At 35.3% G+C, this 19,395-nt stretch overlaps 1 protein-coding gene across 1 annotated transcript in view; it reads right to left on the bottom strand.

Moving 5' to 3' along the window:
* ANXA10 (annexin A10) overlaps positions 1-19,395 on the bottom strand; it is a 115,983-nt gene that overhangs the window by 15,837 nt on the left and 80,751 nt on the right. Inside the window, exons 7-10 of the mRNA XM_072625146.1 lie at positions 11,433-11,486; positions 11,221-11,314; positions 7,798-7,893; positions 4,145-4,203 (exon numbers count right to left, since the gene is read on the bottom strand). Of these exons, the coding sequence (XP_072481247.1) occupies positions 4,145-4,203; positions 7,798-7,893; positions 11,221-11,314; positions 11,433-11,486 (303 nt within the window). The remainder of the gene's footprint in view (positions 1-4,144; positions 4,204-7,797; positions 7,894-11,220; positions 11,315-11,432; positions 11,487-19,395) is intronic.

Here is a 19,395-nt window from a genome sequence, read left to right as displayed (position 1 = left end):
AGTTTTCTAACTCTCTATTAACACCATTTTCAAGCCAAACTGTAAAGCATTTTTTCTCTCTCTCCAGCCCACTCACTCCTCTGAGGCTGCTGTAATCAGGGAGAGAAAGAGTAGGGAAGATTGAGAGATAGCAGAATTTCAAGGGAAAGTCCAGCTACAACCCTAGCTAGTCTGGCTAGATGCATGGCTGTATTTACAATTTAATAAAACACTTCATAAACACATAGACATACACAGAACAGATAGAGCAATACAGTTCCTCTCTTTTTAGGAAATAAACTAATTTCAGATTAGACCCATCAAAATTCAACTATTCATGTCGATTTTTTCTGATCCCAAGCCAAATTCAAAAGAATCCTTCCCAGAATCTAGATTCTCCCTCTCCCCTCTTTCTCTCTGCTCTCTCTCCAGAGCAGACAGTGCAAAGAATATAGCCAGCATTCCTTCAAATGGGCTTCTGAAGGAATACCCAGAGGATTCTTAAGAGTGCTCACTTCCCATCTGAAGACTTATGATAGGAAGGTCCCTGAAGGACTGGTCGTGCATAAGATCCCGAAACAGACAAGGCAGTGCTTAGCCACCGATTTTCATGCCTTTGCTCAGATCCCTGACTTATGCTGCTTCTGGCCATTCAATTCATTGTTTCAGTAGCATTCCTGAGTTCACAACAACCCCAAAGAATCCTGGAGATGTTCACAGTCAGAAGAGGAGAACTGGGTGTTTGGGCCACTGAAAAATCAGTGGGAGTGCTCCCATCCTCCACAAGCAAGATTCCATCTTAACCTTTCTGATGCTAAAGATTCTGCAATGATCCCCCCAAAATTGTTAGAAGTGAGCCCATCTAAAAACCCCCAACAGTGAGAAACATGCTCACCTTAAACAAAGAAAAATGCCTATTGTGAAATCAGGAAAGCTTTTATTAATCTTTACATCCATTTTCTCTGAATGGACAGGTAGCCTCCCCTGAAAGGTTACAGAAAGACTACAACATGTGCAGAAAGATGAGGTTTCTTATACTGTTTTCCTAGCTTTGTATGTCCCATGATACCATCCATGTTCTCCTCTCTGATAGGCTGTTCCTCACACAGCTCCTTGGGCCTGCACGTTAGTTTCTGACCTCTAACTTGTTCATGCTAGATCACAACCCTTATCACCTAGGACCGTGGAAAACAGAACTTTCTTGCCTCCCACAGGATCATGAGAATGGACATATTATTCCCTACCCAAGCATCACCTACTGGGTTCTAAATCCAAAGTAAATAGATTTTGCCTTGAGAAGACACTGGGACCTTGGATTTAAAACTTGGAGAGAGAGAGAGCACAAATACCTACTATTTACTAGGCACTGGGCTAAGCGCTTTTACAAATATTATCTCATTTGATCCTCATCACAGCCCTGAAAAGTAGGAGATATTATCTTATATTATGAATGAGCTAACTGAGGCAGGCAGAGGTCAAATAACTTGCCCAGGGTCATATAGCTAGCAAGTGTCTGAGGCTGTATTTGAACTCTTATTTTCTTGATCTAAGGACTAAAGCTTTATCTGCTGAGACATTCTCTAAAGCCAATGTATTATCACGAAAAGAGCACCAGATTTAGAGTGATGAGTCTGGTTCAAATCCTGCATTATAATTATTAGTTGTGTTACCTTGAATAAGTTCCCTAATGGTAAGTTTTCTCATATTTTAAAATTAGGATTTGGAATACTTAAAGTAGCTCTGTGCTTGATAGAGCTATTGTGAGAGAAGCATATTTTACACATTTAAATCACTTTGAAAATCTTAAGGAACATCGGAAATTTGAGTTATTATTATTGTTTTGACTTATTCAAGGTCACACAGTTAGTATCTGTCAAAGACAGAATTTAAAACATCCTTCTGGTTAGCTGTCTATCTACAAGTATCTGGGTAGCTTGACGCATAAAGCAATGGATCTGGAATGAAGAGGATTTAAGTTCCAATATTGCCTCAGATACTCATTAGATGTGTGACCCAGGGCAAGTTATTTAAACTTTTTCTGCCTCAGTTTCCTCATCTGTAAAAAAGGAGACAATAATAGCTCTTACCCCATTGGGTTATTGTGAGGATAAAATGAGATAACATTTGTAAGGTGGTTTGCAGAACTTAAAATGCTTTATAAATCCTAGCTATAATTATTATTTTGAAATTCTGCCTTTTACCCTCATTACTTCAATTATAGCACAGATATGAGCCTATTTCAGTTCTTTGGGTGAAGGGAAACATCTGTTCTAGTGGGTGAATAATAATTTTTATGACCCTTTAGCATTTGTAATATGCTTTTCCCATAGCATCACTCTAGCATTTAGATAGAACCTCAAGATTTGCAAAGCAACTTATACATATTTTCCCATTTTAACCTCATATCAACCTGGGAGGGTGGTATTATCATTCTCTCAGATGAAGAAACTGAGGTAGACAGAGGTTAATGACTTACCAGGGGCCATGAAGCAAATAAGTACCTGAAGCTGAATTTGAACTCAGGTCTTTCTGAATTCTTTATCCACTAAACCACCTTTATCATAAGGTGGAAGTATTAGTGTTCCCATTTGACAGATGAGAAGCCTGAAGTTCAGACATGTTAACCAACTCACTTAACGGTTATATTCAACTTGAATCTGGCTTTTCTAACTCCAAGTCCAGGTGCTATGTATTGCACTACAGTGCATTCTGTAGAAAAATAATGCTCATTATATTAGCATGAAAATTTGATTCTCAAGATAGATGGGCATGCTGGAAGTTTAATAACTACTTAGGAAGAGTTGATGGCTTGTGAAAAATGACTACTATTTCAATACAAGCTTTAATCTCTTGAGAACACTAATAGATTTACTCTCCATATTTTTCTTGTTCTTGAGCCTGTGACACTTGTACAACAGAAAACAGGATGACATGCAGCATTTCCACTTGCATTTAAAAGCCTTGTTACTATTAAACCTGTTTCACCAAGCAGATACTGTTCAAAACATGAGTAGCATAACTCCATATAATTTGACAATGCTTTTTGAGGCTTTGCTTTAGAAGACAGAAAGCTGGCTCAATCAATGAAGTGTTAGACTTGAGGGTAAAAAGACTTCAAATCCATCCTCACTTATGTGACCCTGGAAGAGTTGCTTAAACTGTGCTTGCCTCAGTTACCTCATCTGTAAAATGGGAATAATACTAACACCTACTTCCTAGGCTTCTTATAAGGATAAAATGAGATAATATTTACAAAGCACTTTGTAAACTTTAAAGTGCTATGTAAATACTAGTTATTAATTTTATTAAGACAAGATTAAACTAGCATGTGGTTTCATAAAAAGGAGAGGGAAACATTTCAGAAATTGGATAAGCTTCACATTTATCAAGAGAATTCTCATTGTGTCTAATGTTGGAGGGATATCTAGAAAGATATTATTGCTTTGAAGTAAGCATATTAGTGAGCACCCAAGACTGAATTGACTGATGGCTATGAGTTCCTCATCAATTTACAATGTGTTATGTTCTTTATGGGACAGCTAGGTGAATGCAGTGGATAGAAGACTGGGCTATGTCAGGAAGATCTGAGTTCAAATCAGGCCTCAGACACTTACTAGCTGTGTGACCCTAGGCAAGTAACTTAACTCCTATTTTCCTGTTTCTCATCTGTAAAATGGGAAAAAACTGGAGAAGGAAGTGGCAAACCACTCTAGTATCTTTGCCAAGAAAATCACATGAAAAAGTCCATGGGTCACAAAGAAAAACATTCTTTATGTCATGTCTTATGTTTGATCAATTTTCTTTTGATGTGAAGGTTTGGACCATCAAAATCAAGAAGGTAGTTAGAGGCCTACCAACACTACAGCTGTAGATTAGCTTTAAAACATCTGAGGGCAATCCAGTCCTCAGAAAATACTACTTCTGCAATCTGATATTGTAAACAGATGTGAAACGAGAAAGATTTTTGTATTAAATTTGGGATTTTTCAGCATCAAGAAGTCCTTCAGGGATGGGGTGTTGTGATCTTTAAAACTGATATGATTTCATAGATGATCTATTACAGATGAATATCATTTTAATTAAGGAGAATTGCTAGCTAGTTCTTTGGAGATGGGGACTTGGTTCATGTAGATAACTACTTAAGTACATAGAGAATAGTACTTACATGGATTGCACTGTACAGCTTATAAGCAAAGTAGGCAGGCTTGTCCCGGACACAGAGAACTATAGGAAACAAAAGAAGAAACGCTTTGTTTGATATTTGCGAAAGATACTTTTATTCATTTTCTTCCACATTTCTGATGAGTGGATGATCAATTTATGGATAAAGTCCTGGCATAGTTGAGCCTGATTATCATTAGAGAGTACTGATGAGTGATGTTCTTTGAAGACAAATTCATTTTGAAAATTTTAAGCAAGCCTATAGAGGTGGTCAAGCTAAGACCCACCGAAACTCTCACAAGGGTGGGAGAGTCAATCCCTTGGCGATGTCCTCACTGAGTTTCTCTTCCAAAATTGCACTCAAAGTTCTGTGTATAGAATGGTTAAAGTTGAAAGAAAACTGAGATTCCCCTTTTCTCTTCTCATCCTTAAGATAACCCTCATTTCAGCTCTGAAGATTTTCACCTTTACAAATGCAAGAATTATGGAAATCAAAATGAACCTGAGCAAACACAAGAGGTCACCACTGTTACAGAAATGAACTTAAAAATACACATGGCAGTGCTCTATGTGCATATTGAGACTACTGTCTCACATTCCAGTCAGTTCTAGGCTTGTCTCACCTCCATCTTTCCACCTGACATAGTGAATAGAAAGTTAGCTTTGGAATCAGGAAGGTTACATTTAAAGTCTACTTTTGACATACTCTTGTGAATTATCCTTACCAAGTTATTTAAGCTTTTTGTGTCCCAGGCAACTTTCTAAGACTGTGAGTGGCAGAGAGTACAAATTCACGTTGTTAGAGGAATTTAACTCATCCTGAAGATCTCTAAATCAATAGAATCACAAAACGAGTCCAAAAAAATAAACTTTATCATGTATCTCACAAACAGACCTTGAAATTGACAGAAGTTACTGAACCTCTCTTGAAACCTCTGCTTCTTCATCAATAAATTGAGGGCCCTGGATTAGATTATCTCTAAATTGTCTTCAGTCTCTACACCTCTGATTCTATGAATAGTCACAAACTAGTTATGTAGCAGATAGTATAGTCTAGACCTCAAGTTATAGGATAAACTATTCATATAGCTAAACCTCTCAGACTCTAGAAACTATACCATTTTGAGCACCAAATTCTTGTCATTGCTATTGAATACTTGTGTATTTGGAAAAGGAAAAAAAAGTATTGTGTTTCTGCTTTTTCTCCCCTAAGGGTCAGATTCAATAAAATCTTTGGGACAATAAAACCTTTCCATTTCACCTTAATTAACTTTTGGACTACAGTTTGGGGCAGGGATGGAGAGGTGGGAGGGGTGGAGGGAGAGAGAAAATTAAATTATAAGATCAGGCTACATAATGTTAGAACAATTTCAGTACTCATTAAGATATACAGTTTTCTGGGTGTTGCATTATCTATTTGTGTGTGTGTGTGTATGTGCTTATGTGAGTGTGCTGATGTATATGGTAAGTTAGCCTGTGTGTCACATAATATTTCAAGTATGGTGGCATAATGAACATTTTCATCCATTTTTTTTCTCTTGAAAGTGGAAATAGCTTCAATATTTAAGATGATCTATTCTGATTTTTTTAATGGATAGAGTAATAAATTGTATTTTGATAAAGCTTCTAATTCTTCCCCCTTCCTCACACTTGTGAGTTCATTAGAATGAAGCTGTAAGTCCACTGGAGTGACAAATTTCCAGTGTGGAAAATTCCCTCCAATAATGCTGATTGCGCATTCATCTATCACTCATAGTTTTAAAGATCTGACTGGGGCTCTAAGAGTGTAAATGACTTGCCTTGGTAATACCACTTGTGTGTATCAGAGATAAGATTTTAACCCAAGTTTTTTTCTGATTGCAAGACTTGCTGTCTCTTCATTCTGCCATATTGTTTCTTATACAGAGTTTTATGTTTTACAAAGTGCTTTTCTCTGGACAGTTGTTTAAGGTAGTCATTGAAAGAATGATTATATTCATTTTACAAATGAAGAAATGAGACTCAGAGACTTCTTCAAGATCATATAACTATTGTTAGAGTGAGGCTTGAACTCAGGTCTCTCTTGTCACCAAATTCAGTGCTAGTTCCACTCAACCTCATACTCAGAGGTATGTTGGTAAATACTTAACAACCGTCTCTTCAAAAAAAAAAAAGAACATAGGGCACACTTTTAAGTATAATTTGTGTTATTAATAAGCTTGATTTGTATTATTAATGTTTTTCTATCACTTTATGAAGTTTAGACAATCAACAGAACAGTAATTCAAGCCTCAATTTATCATATTTGTAAATTACTAAGATGTAAATACTCAAACGGAAAACTTGACAATCAGCTCTTGAGAGTACTTCCAAACTGACTACAGCGTACCTCCATGCCGTGCTGATTACATGATAAACAAAATTTTATCCTCCTGGGACCTTCTTCCATTTGAAAAATCTAGTTGGGCTTCTGGCATATAATAGTTCTTTGAAACTGAGGCTAGAAATGTTTGTTTTGTCTTCTGGAAGAAAAGGACTGCATTTGGAGTGAATGGCCCTGGGTTCTTACTCTATCATTCACACTATCTATCCGGTTCTGAGGTGCTGAGCAAAGAACTAATGTTTTTAGCTATAAAATGAGCAGCTTGGGCTCTTCAACCCCTAACATTCTATGACTATGCCATTCTACTCATAGCAATGTACATTTGAGTAATTATGTCTATTTAATTAATAATTAATTAATTAATATTGTATATTTATTTATACATTTTAGCAATTCATTCATCAGATCAACATGTATTGTCTTCAATATACCCACTAATTGCATTTTGAGAATCTCCCATAGTCTTACTTCAAATTATGTGGGTATCTTGACCTTTCCAATGTAAATATGAGGCAAGTCCCAAAATAATATAAGGATGAATTAGGCCATTTTGTACTTTTAAATGCACAGCAGCTGTGTGTCCATAGCTGCTTTATTTTTGTTGTACTTGAATGGAGTAGTTATGTTCCCTGGGATATGGTAATGAATATTTCTCTTTTTCCAAGCAGGCTATTTGGTACATGGCTAGGGACTGCTTGATGACTATTTTCTTTTAATTCCAGCAGCACTTCCCAGGATAAAGACAAAGTTTTAAGAGAGAAGCTGAAAAGAGCTCTTAGCTTAGTTGAATGAGGTCATATTAGAAGCATTTTTCTGCCCTTGAATGAATTAAAAGAATATGAAAATAAGCTGAATAGGATAGTGGGTATAATTACCTATGACAGAGGTTTCAGTGGTAAATATTCATCCTTGTGAAGATGAGCTAAGTGCATTAACTGTTTGAGGTCATAAAACTAATTTTGTATATCCTTGTTACACATAGCCACAAAATTTAAGAGTTGACTATGACTGCAGTAGACATTTATACTAAGCATCAAAAAGTTAGAGTTGTAAGGGACTCTTGAGGTCACCTAATCCAGTGCCTTCACTTTGCAAAAGAAAATTGCAGTCCATAGTAGTGAATAATTTGTCTAATATCACAAGTAGTGATTGGCAGAGCCAGAATTTGAACTCAGTTCCCATGGCTCCAAATTCAATTTTCTTACACTTGTACATGGACTGGTATCCCCTCTACAATGTCTTGCATAAACAGTCATGTATCACTACTATCCTATACCTAACGATTTTCCACTTACCTATTGCCACGAGTAGCTCCCGAAAGTATCCATCATAGCATTCATTAATGGCATCTACCATATCTTGTCCAGAAATATTTTGAAATTCCTGAAAAACTTCAAAAAATTTGAATACTTTACATATAACTTTGGAAAAACTAAATATATCAAAATTAATATTAGAGGAAGGATTTTGGTGATATATATATTTTCTCTAAAAGAACCTTTAAAATTTATTTAATATTGGCATTGATCCATACTCTCATTATAGGTGGGTGTTCTCCTAATTGTTGTAGATACCAATTCTCTGTGCCCTGTTATTCTATATAATTCTTACATGTATTCTCTCATAGATCCTCAACAGTGGATTTATCTTTTGTGCTAGAGGTCTTTTTCTAAGTATTTTTACTTTTTTCTATGTACCACCAGAGAAAGTCCTGGAGCTGTCCCTCTGTTATCCCTCATTCTTGTCACATACTTGTAATTATTCTGCTCTCTATTTGTTCTCACTGTGTATCCAGCCTTATTGAGTAACACCACTGTCTTTCCCTCCTGAAACAGTCCTTTCCATTTTTTGGACAGCCCCAGTGATAGGAAAGATGAGTCAACTACAAATCTAATTCTTTGGAGATTGTACTATTCTAAGGTTAAGAATTCTATAGATTCACTGGAAGAATATTTGAGTCAATTTTAAAAAAAGATGAATTTTTGTGTCAGGGAGTCTCTTGGAATCATTAAAAGCACAGGATAATTTCAAACACAATCCTACCAGCTTTTTATTTCTCCTATTCATTTCTGGGTTTGTCTCACTATTCATTTTCATCACCTTTTGAGACATATATGCTAATGTAATAACTCAGCATCTTGCCCATCAAAGTATATGTCATAGTCTTGATAACAGGTATTTTCCATAAATTGATTTTTTTCTTTTTATTGTTAGACTGGCTGCTTTTAAGTGATTACCATTAAATAAGCTCTGTAGAATATTACAGACCTTGATTATTCTAGACCTTGATTCTAACAACACAACATAATCTACACATGGAAGCATCTGTAGGACCTCACCACCTATACAGAATTCCTTTTCTATTTAGATCTTGTTTGGACATTCTGCTCAAGAATGTAGAATACATTTGGAAAGCAAGTATTTCCTCCTGCTTTATGTCTCACTTGGCAATAATAGCCAGAGGACGAGTGAGCAGTATCCTTCTATCAAAATATCTTAGTTTCACCTTAACATATCCATAAGATACACCTTGTTGAGAGCCTTCTAAGGTTCTTTTTTGCTTTCCTGAATAATTTTCTTCTTATTAGGAAATAACTAATGTAGCACGATATTATATTCCCTAGTTGCTAGTCAATTGCAACAATAAAAGCATGATTTACTATGAAAAATAATTGATCAAAATATGTGTATTTCTTATTTTCATGTATTAATTCTATAATGATCTTTTTAAAATGAGAAAGCAGGCTTATAGATGAGCAATTATTGATCTCATGATTTTGGATAATAATATCTTTCATGATTTTCCCTCATTCTTTTGATATCTTCCCCTGAAATAGTTTATAAAGTGATTCCTTGGTGTTTTCATTATTGTGTCACTTTCAACACAAATTTTCCTCCATCTATATTTGGTCGTTCCATTCAATCTTCTTAATGGAATCCTATTAAGTATCATTTCTACTTTGTCATGTATCGTATGGTAGGTGTAGAGTGGCTTATATATTAGAGTCACAATGTGGTAGTTTTACCATTATTGAAGATAAACTAGAAATGTGGACACAATCTATTTTCTAATATTTAACCTATTGTTTACATTTATGAATGTTCTTAAGATTCATTTCAAGTTGTCTGCAGAATTTTCACTGGCCTGGTTTTTTCTGTCTTCTATAAGGCAAAACTTCTAATATACCATCTTAATGTTTTATAAATATTTGTATTTTAAACTGGCACTTCCTTCACCTGATATGTGTCTCTTCAGTAAAGAGATCAAATGTGCATCATTAAAACAATTTTGGGGTTCTTTTGATCTACCTGTGACAGTGGATGACTTTTGCTGGCTAAACTTTTGTAGAAAGTGGTGATTTTCAAGGTCAATATCTTCAATTTTTTCCATTTCTCATTTTAAGGACATAGAAAGTTTGTTTGAATATGGCATCTTAAATTTTTCCTAATTGTATACAATATCTGCTTGCTGTTATCCTTCTAATTCCACATTGGTTTTGACCTTAGCTAGCTGATCATCTAACTGTATATATATATATATATATATATATATATATGTATGTATAGTTAATTATACCATGGCTTCCAAATCAGTAATCAATCATTTTCTATCTGTCAAGGTAGAGAATAAATTTCAGTTTGGGGGATGATTTCTTATATTCAGTATATTTAGAACCTTCCAATTGTCTTTTGGAAGATGATAATATAGTGGGGTGGAGGTGATCCTGACCTCTCAAAGAGTATGCCTGGGGAAAGGGGTGGAAAACAAAACAAAAGAAAACAAAACTCTGGCATATCCTAACACCCTAGGAAGATATTGGGCATGGACCAGGTGATGGTCTGCATACCTGGTCTCTGAGGACTATGGTAGCTTTGTACAAAATGAGGTTCTTTGACAGAAGGGTGACCACTAGGTCATGAAAATTTTGGGACAATAAAATTCATTAAAATCATTCACTAAGCCTTGGAAAAATTTCAATCTTTATTAGTAGAGGGTGTGCACAGAATGATCAAGTCACAAAACTTTTAAAGTATAGGAATAGCAAATGGAACTGAGATTTCTTTGGTACGGGCAACTCCCGCATGAGGAAACTCTGTCTTCTAATACAAGTCTGCAACTTCTCTACAAATAAAAGTCTTAGTTGCTCAAAACACTGAGAAGTTAAATGACTTGTCTAGGGTCACACAGTCAGTATATATCAGCAGTGAGACATGAATACAAATATCCTGCTTTTAAGAATACCTCTCTATTCACTATTCCAAGTTGCCTTTCATTTGAACTATATTCTTTTTAAAAAGGCAAGAAGGGTTTTTAATGGATTGTTTAAAAATTCCCACCAGAAATATTTAAGCTTTTAAACAAAAAATATTTTTAGTGCCTTTATCAATCAAAGTAATCTAATCAATAAACATTTGTTAAGTGTCTATTATGTATCAAGAACTGTACTAGGCACTGTATACATTTCTAGGAGTTGAACTATAGAGTTTAGTTTCAGTTTATCTGAAATATTCACTGACATGAAAGATCTTCTCTGCTGGTGCTGGAAAAATAAGGCTTGCGACATATAAATAAGTTAAATTGATTTATTGCCTCAGGGTTAAGTGGTGACTACCCTTTTTATGTTTTCCGTTCATATTTTCTTGTTTTTTCAATTAGCATCTGTTCTTTTATTACACACTTGGATAAGGAGCAAGAAATAAAAATGATTAATAATTACCCATCCACAATTGCTGGTAGCTCTTGTTACAGAGGATCATTTGTAGCATAGTTTTATGTTCTCCTGTCTTTTGTTGACAAGCTTCCCACAGAACCTGGAACATTATGAGACCAGAAAGGGTCTTCAGAACAATCCCAAACTACAAGGAAAGATATCCCCAAGGAAAAGGCTAGTTTGGAATTTTGGCATTTCAACTGCTTGATTAGACTTACCATTGCATCTTGGGCAACCATAGCAGGATTGGTATAACCTTCCTCCCTGGTTCCCTGTAAAGAGAAACACAACGTTTGTCTCTTTGTTGTTGTTCTACCTATACTTACCATAAACTAAATGACAGGAATACCCCATAAGATGGAGTATTAGAAGCACTGGTAATTCCCACGAATACTCCCACAGGACTGTGAGAGACTGATGTCTTTAAAGCACAGATCCAATCATGTTACTCATTTGTTTAAGACACTTCAGAGGCTACCTACTGCCTCTATGATAAAATATCAGTTCTTCAATTTGGCCTTTAAAGACCATCACAATCTGAGTTCAAGCTATCTTTTTGGTCTGATTAAATATTACTCTCCCTTCCCTCCCATGTTCTCCATCTTCTAGATGAACTAGATTTCTGGAAGTTGCCCATAGATAGCAATCCAATTCCCACATTTGCACTTTCTATTCTTGGAATCGTTTTATTCCTCATTTCCATCTTTTGGAACTTTTAGGTCATGGTAATGTGCCACTCAAGTGCCAAATTTCCTGATTTTTCCAGTTCCTAGTGCTCTCCTTTCTAACCTGCTCCAACTACCTATTGTTTATTCTGAATATAATTTTTGTTGATTTATTTATATTTCTTTTATCCCTTTACTTCTTCTGTCCCAGATTTTGTAAAGGCAAGTACTATTTTATTTTCACTTTTAGAAGCAGAACCTAATATATTGTCTGACATATGCTAGAGAAATGCTGCTTGCTGAATCAAATCAATTCTGTTCATGGAAGTCAAAAGAAAAGAATATGCATATCTGATACTTTGTGAATGTCCAACACTACCAAAAGGTCAAAGAGAATGAAAACTGAGAAAAAGTCATTGGATTTAGTATTAAGTGGTTAGTGAACTCTTAAAGAAGTAATAATAAAAGAGTGGAGTTTGAAACCAGAAAGAAATGGCTTGAGGATTTAGTAGGTTTTTTCAAAGTGGGGAACAATGAGTTATTTCTAGAGTTAGGAATTTAATAGTGAAGGGGCTGTGGTGATGTAGAGAATAATAGCTTATGGTACTGGCAGAACCAAAGGAAGGTTTTTCAACAAAAAGGGAGAGTTGAACATATTTGGTGTTGTTCATCCTTCCTTCTCAAAGTGGATGAATGATGTCACAATTTGACTTGCTCTTGAATTGGATTTAAATGAGGTAGAGCTGCCTAAAGTCATCAGCCTCAATTTCTCCTCCGGTAGTGGCAAGACAAAAATCAAGATGGCTTGGTGATGGCTCAGGGTGCAGTGGTTGACCTTGGCTTTTCTAAATTAAGTCTTTCCTAGGCCTCAGTTTGTCTCAGGTAACACCCATTTAATGACGAAGGGCTAAGTAAGAATTGAGACAAAAGATGACCTAATTTACCATCACAAAAATATCAACCTAAAGAGAGCAGACTGTTACAATTTCTGGTCAAAACACAAAACAATTGCCCTTCATACTTATTAAAATTTAACAATGAGCCACAGATGCTTGGGTTAGATTATTGGCTATTCTACAAAAGCCAGAGTGATTGGGGTTTAAAGGTCTACTCAAGCAGCTCCATTCAAACACAATGGGCTTTTTAAAAGTCTGTTTTTTTTCTTTTTTCTAGAGTTATATTTAAAAAAAATTATACATGAAACTGTTTGGAACAAAAAATAAATTGTCCCAGATTTTAAAAAAAGTAATGAAACTAACTAAAAATAAATAAATAAACAAACAAACAAACAAACAAACAAATAAATAAATAAATAAATGAATAAATGAATAAATGAATGAACAAATGAATGATTTGGAAAAAATCTGGCCCCCAAATTTCTATGGACAGAGAACACAATTGTAAGGATATGGCACCCCAAGTGGAGAGGACCACAAGTGATGAGGGAAGCAGAAGCAGAAGAAACAGCAGAAGAAGTAGTACCTAACTTCTGCTTGAATTGGAAAGTTGGGTTTCCAGAGGGCAGCGGTTACTACTCTTGGGGTTCTAGAGATAACTCTCAGTCACTCTGCTTTTTCTCCAATAGGTCCTGAGTGCCCAATACCGTAGTCCCCACTGAGCATCATCCAATAGTCTCATATTTATATATGCTAGGAAAAGATACAGGAGAGAGAGATTGAGGGTAGAGAGGAGAACAATTGAAGGAGAAAAACTCCTTGAACAGATGAGTGGGAATGGGATCAAGGACACAGATGGAGGAATTTTTCTTGACATTTATTATGTGTGTAGAACACTGTGCTAGCCACTAGGAGAAACATAAAACATAGGTAAGAATGACTACCTGTACCTTAAAAGTTGAAAGTGTGGAAAATGAATTTACATTTTAACTGGTGTACCATGAGTCAGGTTTGCTACCAGTGAATCAGTCATACTCACTAAGCCTCAGTTTCCTTATCTGAAAAACCTGAGGATTGGACTAAATGACCTCTGGAAGTCTCTTCTAGATCTACAAATCCTATAAATTTAATGCTTCAGGAAGTTAAGACTAAGTTACAAGTAACTTGTTGATCTGACTCATATTAAATAAATCTTAGAACTGAAGACTTAATTTCCTTCTAAAAATTAAAATTAAAAAAAATAAATAAAAATAAATAAAACAAAATAGTCACAGTACTTACCTCACAGAGTGGATATGAAGGTGATGTACACATAGTAAGTCTTAAAGTGCTAAATAAATGCTCTAACTATTATCACCCAATAGGTTGTCTTTTAATTGGTCTCTTGGCTATTCCTTTTCACATTGCTTTGTCAAAGCATTTTTATGTATCATAAGGTTAGCATGATTCCCTAGGATTCTTTGTAGGTGGAACACATTTGAGACCAAGTACTAGTCTTTGGAGGGACTCGTCTATTTTTCTTAACATTATACTAATTTAACTGCCAGCAATACTGTGGGCATGCAGCAGATTAATACAATCCAGAGACTGACTAATGAGAAAATATTAAAAATTAGCTGTGTGCTGTTGGACTGGGTCCACAGAGGCAAAGGACAGAGTGAACAATCAATGTGGACTGCCTAACCTAGCAGTAGGTGATACTTTGACATAAATGCCACAACAAATAGTGTATAGAAGAAGAGAGGTTGGGCTGAGGGCAGGAGAAACAGTAAAGAGAAACACTGATGAGGTTATACCCAGGAAAGATCAAACTTCCCACTGGTGATTATTAAAGGATGATGGAAATAGTGTCCCTAGAGGCATCTGAACAAAGATTATGAAAGTGTTTTTTGCTAAGAAGAACTGGAAGCTCCAGCTGATGAGGTAGGTGGTTTGTTAGATCCTTTCTTCTGTCCTTTTCTCTAACAGAATTTTTCATCTTTGATGTGATTTGCACATGTTGAGTAATTAGTCCCTAAAAGACTAATTTTTCATTAGTTGACAGACAATTAATTCTCCTGTAGATATGCCTTGTTGAAGGAAGTAAAGGAGTGTCATAAGACTGCTTGCTGGCTGAGCTCATTTGCAAGAGATGCTGATCTGGAAGGTCATTGCCTTGTCTCAGAACATTACTCCTCCTCATGTTATATTTTGAACTGCTCTCCTAGAATGTATAACAATCATTCCTGAATGTTCCCATTTCATGAACCTGTCAGAGCTTCAATGGCCCCTGTAATCCATATTTGCACTTATAACCAAGGAAAACAATATGACAGAATCAGTAGAAGATTGAAAGGACAAGGTCCAGAGAAGTGTCTTCTCTCTGTCCATGCATGGAAATGGTAAAAGGCAAGTACAGGAGGAGAGGGGAAAGTGGCAAAATTGTTTTGTGAGCTGGACAGGACCTTAGAACATAGTTGCCTCATCTGTAAAATGGGTGTAATAATAGCACCTATTTCCTAGGGTAAGGAATAAATTTCAGTGTTTACGCAGTGTGTAGCACACAGTGTTTTGTAAATGTTAGCTATTATTCCTTTGATGATAATGATAATATAAAGCCAACCACAATATGACTACTTTTACTACTGCTACTACTACTTCTCTATTACTGCTACTATTAATACGCAATGCAAGAGGTTGGAAGAAGGAGGAGGAGAGCTCTTAGAACATATACCAAAGAGCATTAGATCTGTGAGGTACCTTAGACACAGGTTATCAGAGCTGGCAAGAACCTTAGAATATAGATTATAAGAGGTAGGAGGAGAACTTAGCATATAGAATGTCAAAAGTGGAAGGGACCTTAAAACACAGAACGTCAGAATTGGAAGTAAACTTTAAGTTAGATCTTAAAGACTGTCTACATAAGGAACAAGAAAACATTTGTTGAAAAAACTTAGGAAACAAACAACTTCTAACTGAAGTTTTCTCATTGAAGAACTAAGTTCAAGTCCAGTCTCAGACTCTAACAAGCTTCATGATCATGAGTTCATCACTTAAATCCCTATCTACTTAAGCTTCCTCATCTGGAAAATGGGGAAAAAAATAAAACAACTCATGTTAGGACATAATAATAATAAGGATAAGCAATAATAATGTAACATAGTGTATTACATTATAATAAATAAATAATAAGGATAAAATGAGATAACATTTGTAAAACTCTGCAAGTCAAAACATTATGTAAATGTTAGTTATTATTATTATTAATAATAATAGTAGTAGTGGTAGTGGTAGTAGTAGTCATTAACTATTGATTTTTGCTAAAGGACAATAATACAAATTATTTTCCTGTATTGGAATGGCTAATTAAGACCCCAAAGGCAACTGTTAGAACAACTCCCATTCGTGGAAGGTTTAATTGTTTAATGGCAAGTAAGCTCCATTGTTTGAAAAAAACCCTCTTAGATCAAAGGTGTGGAATGCTTCATATGATTGACTTGGTTAAAGTCTTTATGTTGGTTAGTTTTGCTTAGCTTTAAAAAAAAATTTCATCACAAGTGAAGGCTTGATGCGGGTAGGGAGAAGTGAAGGAGTATGTCTGGAAATGATTCATAAGAAAATGAATGCTATTTCTAACAATTTTTTTTCAAAGAAAATCAATCCTGTTTAGGATTTCTATAAATGTTAATATGTGTAAACACTTCACCGTACTGTGAAACTCAAGAAAGTGTTGCCATATATGATATATGAAAGTAAAAGCCCCATTTGGGATATTCCTATTCACCATCCATAGTAAAGCAAATATGAAATATTAAATGAAATACATCTGTAAAGTTTTACTTGTTTGGCAATTTTCCTGAAATATTTCTGAAAGGCCCTCATTCTCTATAAGAAAACTTTTTTTCCTGCCTAAAAGTCCATGAGACAGGCAAGTCCATGCCCAATTAAAAGACTAGAGTATCTTAACACTGAGGTACACAACCAGGACACAGAACTAGCAACTCAGAGGGAGACACAAAAGGGCAGAAGTTCACCATTCTATTAGGCTATCCACATTCATGGAATTTCTAGGCTTTGTTTTTAGCATGGGGCTTCACTTGGCCAGCAGATGGTACCCACAATGACCCTAAACTCCACACAAAAGTGTAGTCAAAACCAAAAGAGAGACACAGCTCACTCTTGGTAAGCTATGGAATGGCTCTTCTTGTGTCTATCACAGAATAAAAATAGATTCCAGGACATCTAAGTGTCCCCCATTGTACTATTTCCAGACTAAAATGGACGTCACGTTTTCCTGAAGTATAGACTTCAGAAGTATGAAAGCTTGGTCAATCTGTTCTTCTAGAAGTTTGGATTAGAACTTGTCCATCTCCTGAGTGCTATGAACTCAACACTTGCCACTCCAAATCAGCTCCGAAGATTCCCTCTCCATTCCTTTTGCAGATGAGATCGCTAAAACACAGTGGAATTAAGAGTTTGAGCTAGTTAGTGGTACATCTTGTAGTGAATATTAAACACCCATTTAGTTTCTATCTATACATATTGGGTTTTTCTTAAATTTTGACATGTAAAAACAAAAGAGAGCAAGCAAGGAGACTAATAGAAGAAAATCCCAAACTACACAGAGATTTGTATCTACCATTACTTTTACCAGAAATATAGTTAGAAGCCTTTCTACAGCTCACCAGGGTTTTCACTCTTCAGTTTGAGAAATATTGATGTAGCTATCATACATGAGACCACAGAAGGTAAACTTTAGCATGAATAAGAATAGATAGGAGACAGTAGATTTCTTCATTCTCCCAAATCCCTCCTTATCTACCTACTATAATGCATATTACTTCAAATACTGGCTACACATTGAAAAAAAAGTCTGAATTTAAAATCCAAAGAACTCTGACTCACTTCTCACACACAGAGCAAGGCTGCAATTTGATAAATGGTTCATCTGACCATGAATGAATGAGATTTGATTTGATAGTTAGAAAAAAAACTTGGTTACAAGCTGGTATAGTAGAGAAAACATTAGGAGATCTGAACTTGTTCCAGTTCAGTACACAAACTAACCGTCCATGGAGTATAGGGGTTATATTTTATTTGGAGTTTATACCCAGCCCTACAAGGGCCCATAGAGTACATTGTACAAAGTTGAGGATTCAAAAATGTTTGTCAGATGAATGAATTGATAATGGGTAACCTAGGCTCTTTGTAATATGTAAGCTAATTCATATGTTTTTATATTTTAGGTAGGAATGTTATAAATTATAATGGTGAATTAAGTAAAATGACTTTTAAATTCTTTTAAATAAAGAGTTTGCTACTACTCTACCTTTACTTTGAAGATTCCTATAATGAACCCATAATGATTATAGCTGAAAGATGACAAAAAATATTTTGTCAAAAAAAAAGATTGCAACGCTTCAAAGATATAGTGTTCAAACTAGAGGGAAACTGAACTTAGGGAGAAACATTTTGTTCTGTTGAATTTCAGACATCAACTAATGGTGAAAAAATGAGAGGTTTAAGTGGTAGAAGTGTTGACATTACTAAAGCACGTGGATTAAATATTGTACATAATTCTTTGGAAAATCATTAATTGGTGAGAAAGGAACACCAATGAAAATAAGATTACTTACCCCTACTGAATCTAGGAAAGCAGTTCTTGTACTAAAGTAAAACTTGTCATTGTGAGTTATAATTTTTAAAAAGATCTCTTTTTTTCTAATTCTTTCCTTCTTTTTTCTTCTACTTCTTCCCTCTCTCTCCCCCTTGACTTGCTTCCTTTCATCTTTTCTTCCTTCCATCTTTTTTCTCCTCCCTCCTTCTGAGAAAAATATACAGAGACATAATATACAGAGATTTAAAAAAAAATCAACTTCTGACCTTAAACTTTTAGAGGACAATCTGCTGATCCATTTAGAGTTGAGTTAGTTTTGCAAGGACACTAAGGAGCCATTTCTATCTGATCTCATCCAGTTCACTAAATGACTTTCTGTTGCCTTGGGAGAATTTGACTGAATTAAACTCAAGCATAAAAACAACAAAACTAATGAAGCAGCTTAACAATAAAATATGAAAAACAAACCCAAACATGAGGACCTTATATTGTCCTTTGGTAGGAGATTAGAGGATGAGAAAGTATAGTGAATATTATAGTAATAGAAATTTGACTGGAAACTAAATCTAGTGGCCTAATAATAAGTGATTTTTAAGAAATAATTAGAAATTAATAAAGGATATAATTATAGATTTATGGAAAGGTCCTCAGATCTCCTTGAGTCCATCTCTCATTTTATAGATAGTGAAACTGAACCCAGGGGGAGTTGACTCAAGGTTATAAGTGTAGCCTTGCATCAGTGACATGGAGTGAACTCACATCTTCTGGCTTGTGTGATAGTGGTTTTTCCACTTTGGCACATTTTCTTCTAAGTATGTGGTTTACCATGAAAAAAAATGAGATTAGCTTTTGGTCATACAGCAAAAGTGAAGGACAGCCATTAGATAGCCCAAGTACTTCACTTTGATCCATGGAATATTTGAAGACTGAGAGAAATGCCTCCAACTTTTTGGGCAGAGCCTTTTTGAAACATTTATGAGAAGATAAAGACTAGAATTCCTTGGGATGAATGGGCATGGATGGG

This window comes from Notamacropus eugenii, chromosome 7 (assembly GCF_028372415.1).
Source record: "Notamacropus eugenii isolate mMacEug1 chromosome 7, mMacEug1.pri_v2, whole genome shotgun sequence".
Lineage (NCBI taxonomy): Eukaryota > Metazoa > Chordata > Mammalia > Diprotodontia > Macropodidae > Notamacropus > Notamacropus eugenii.
Note: the sequence above shows the minus strand (reverse complement) of the source record. Positions and strands in the feature narration are given on the sequence as shown.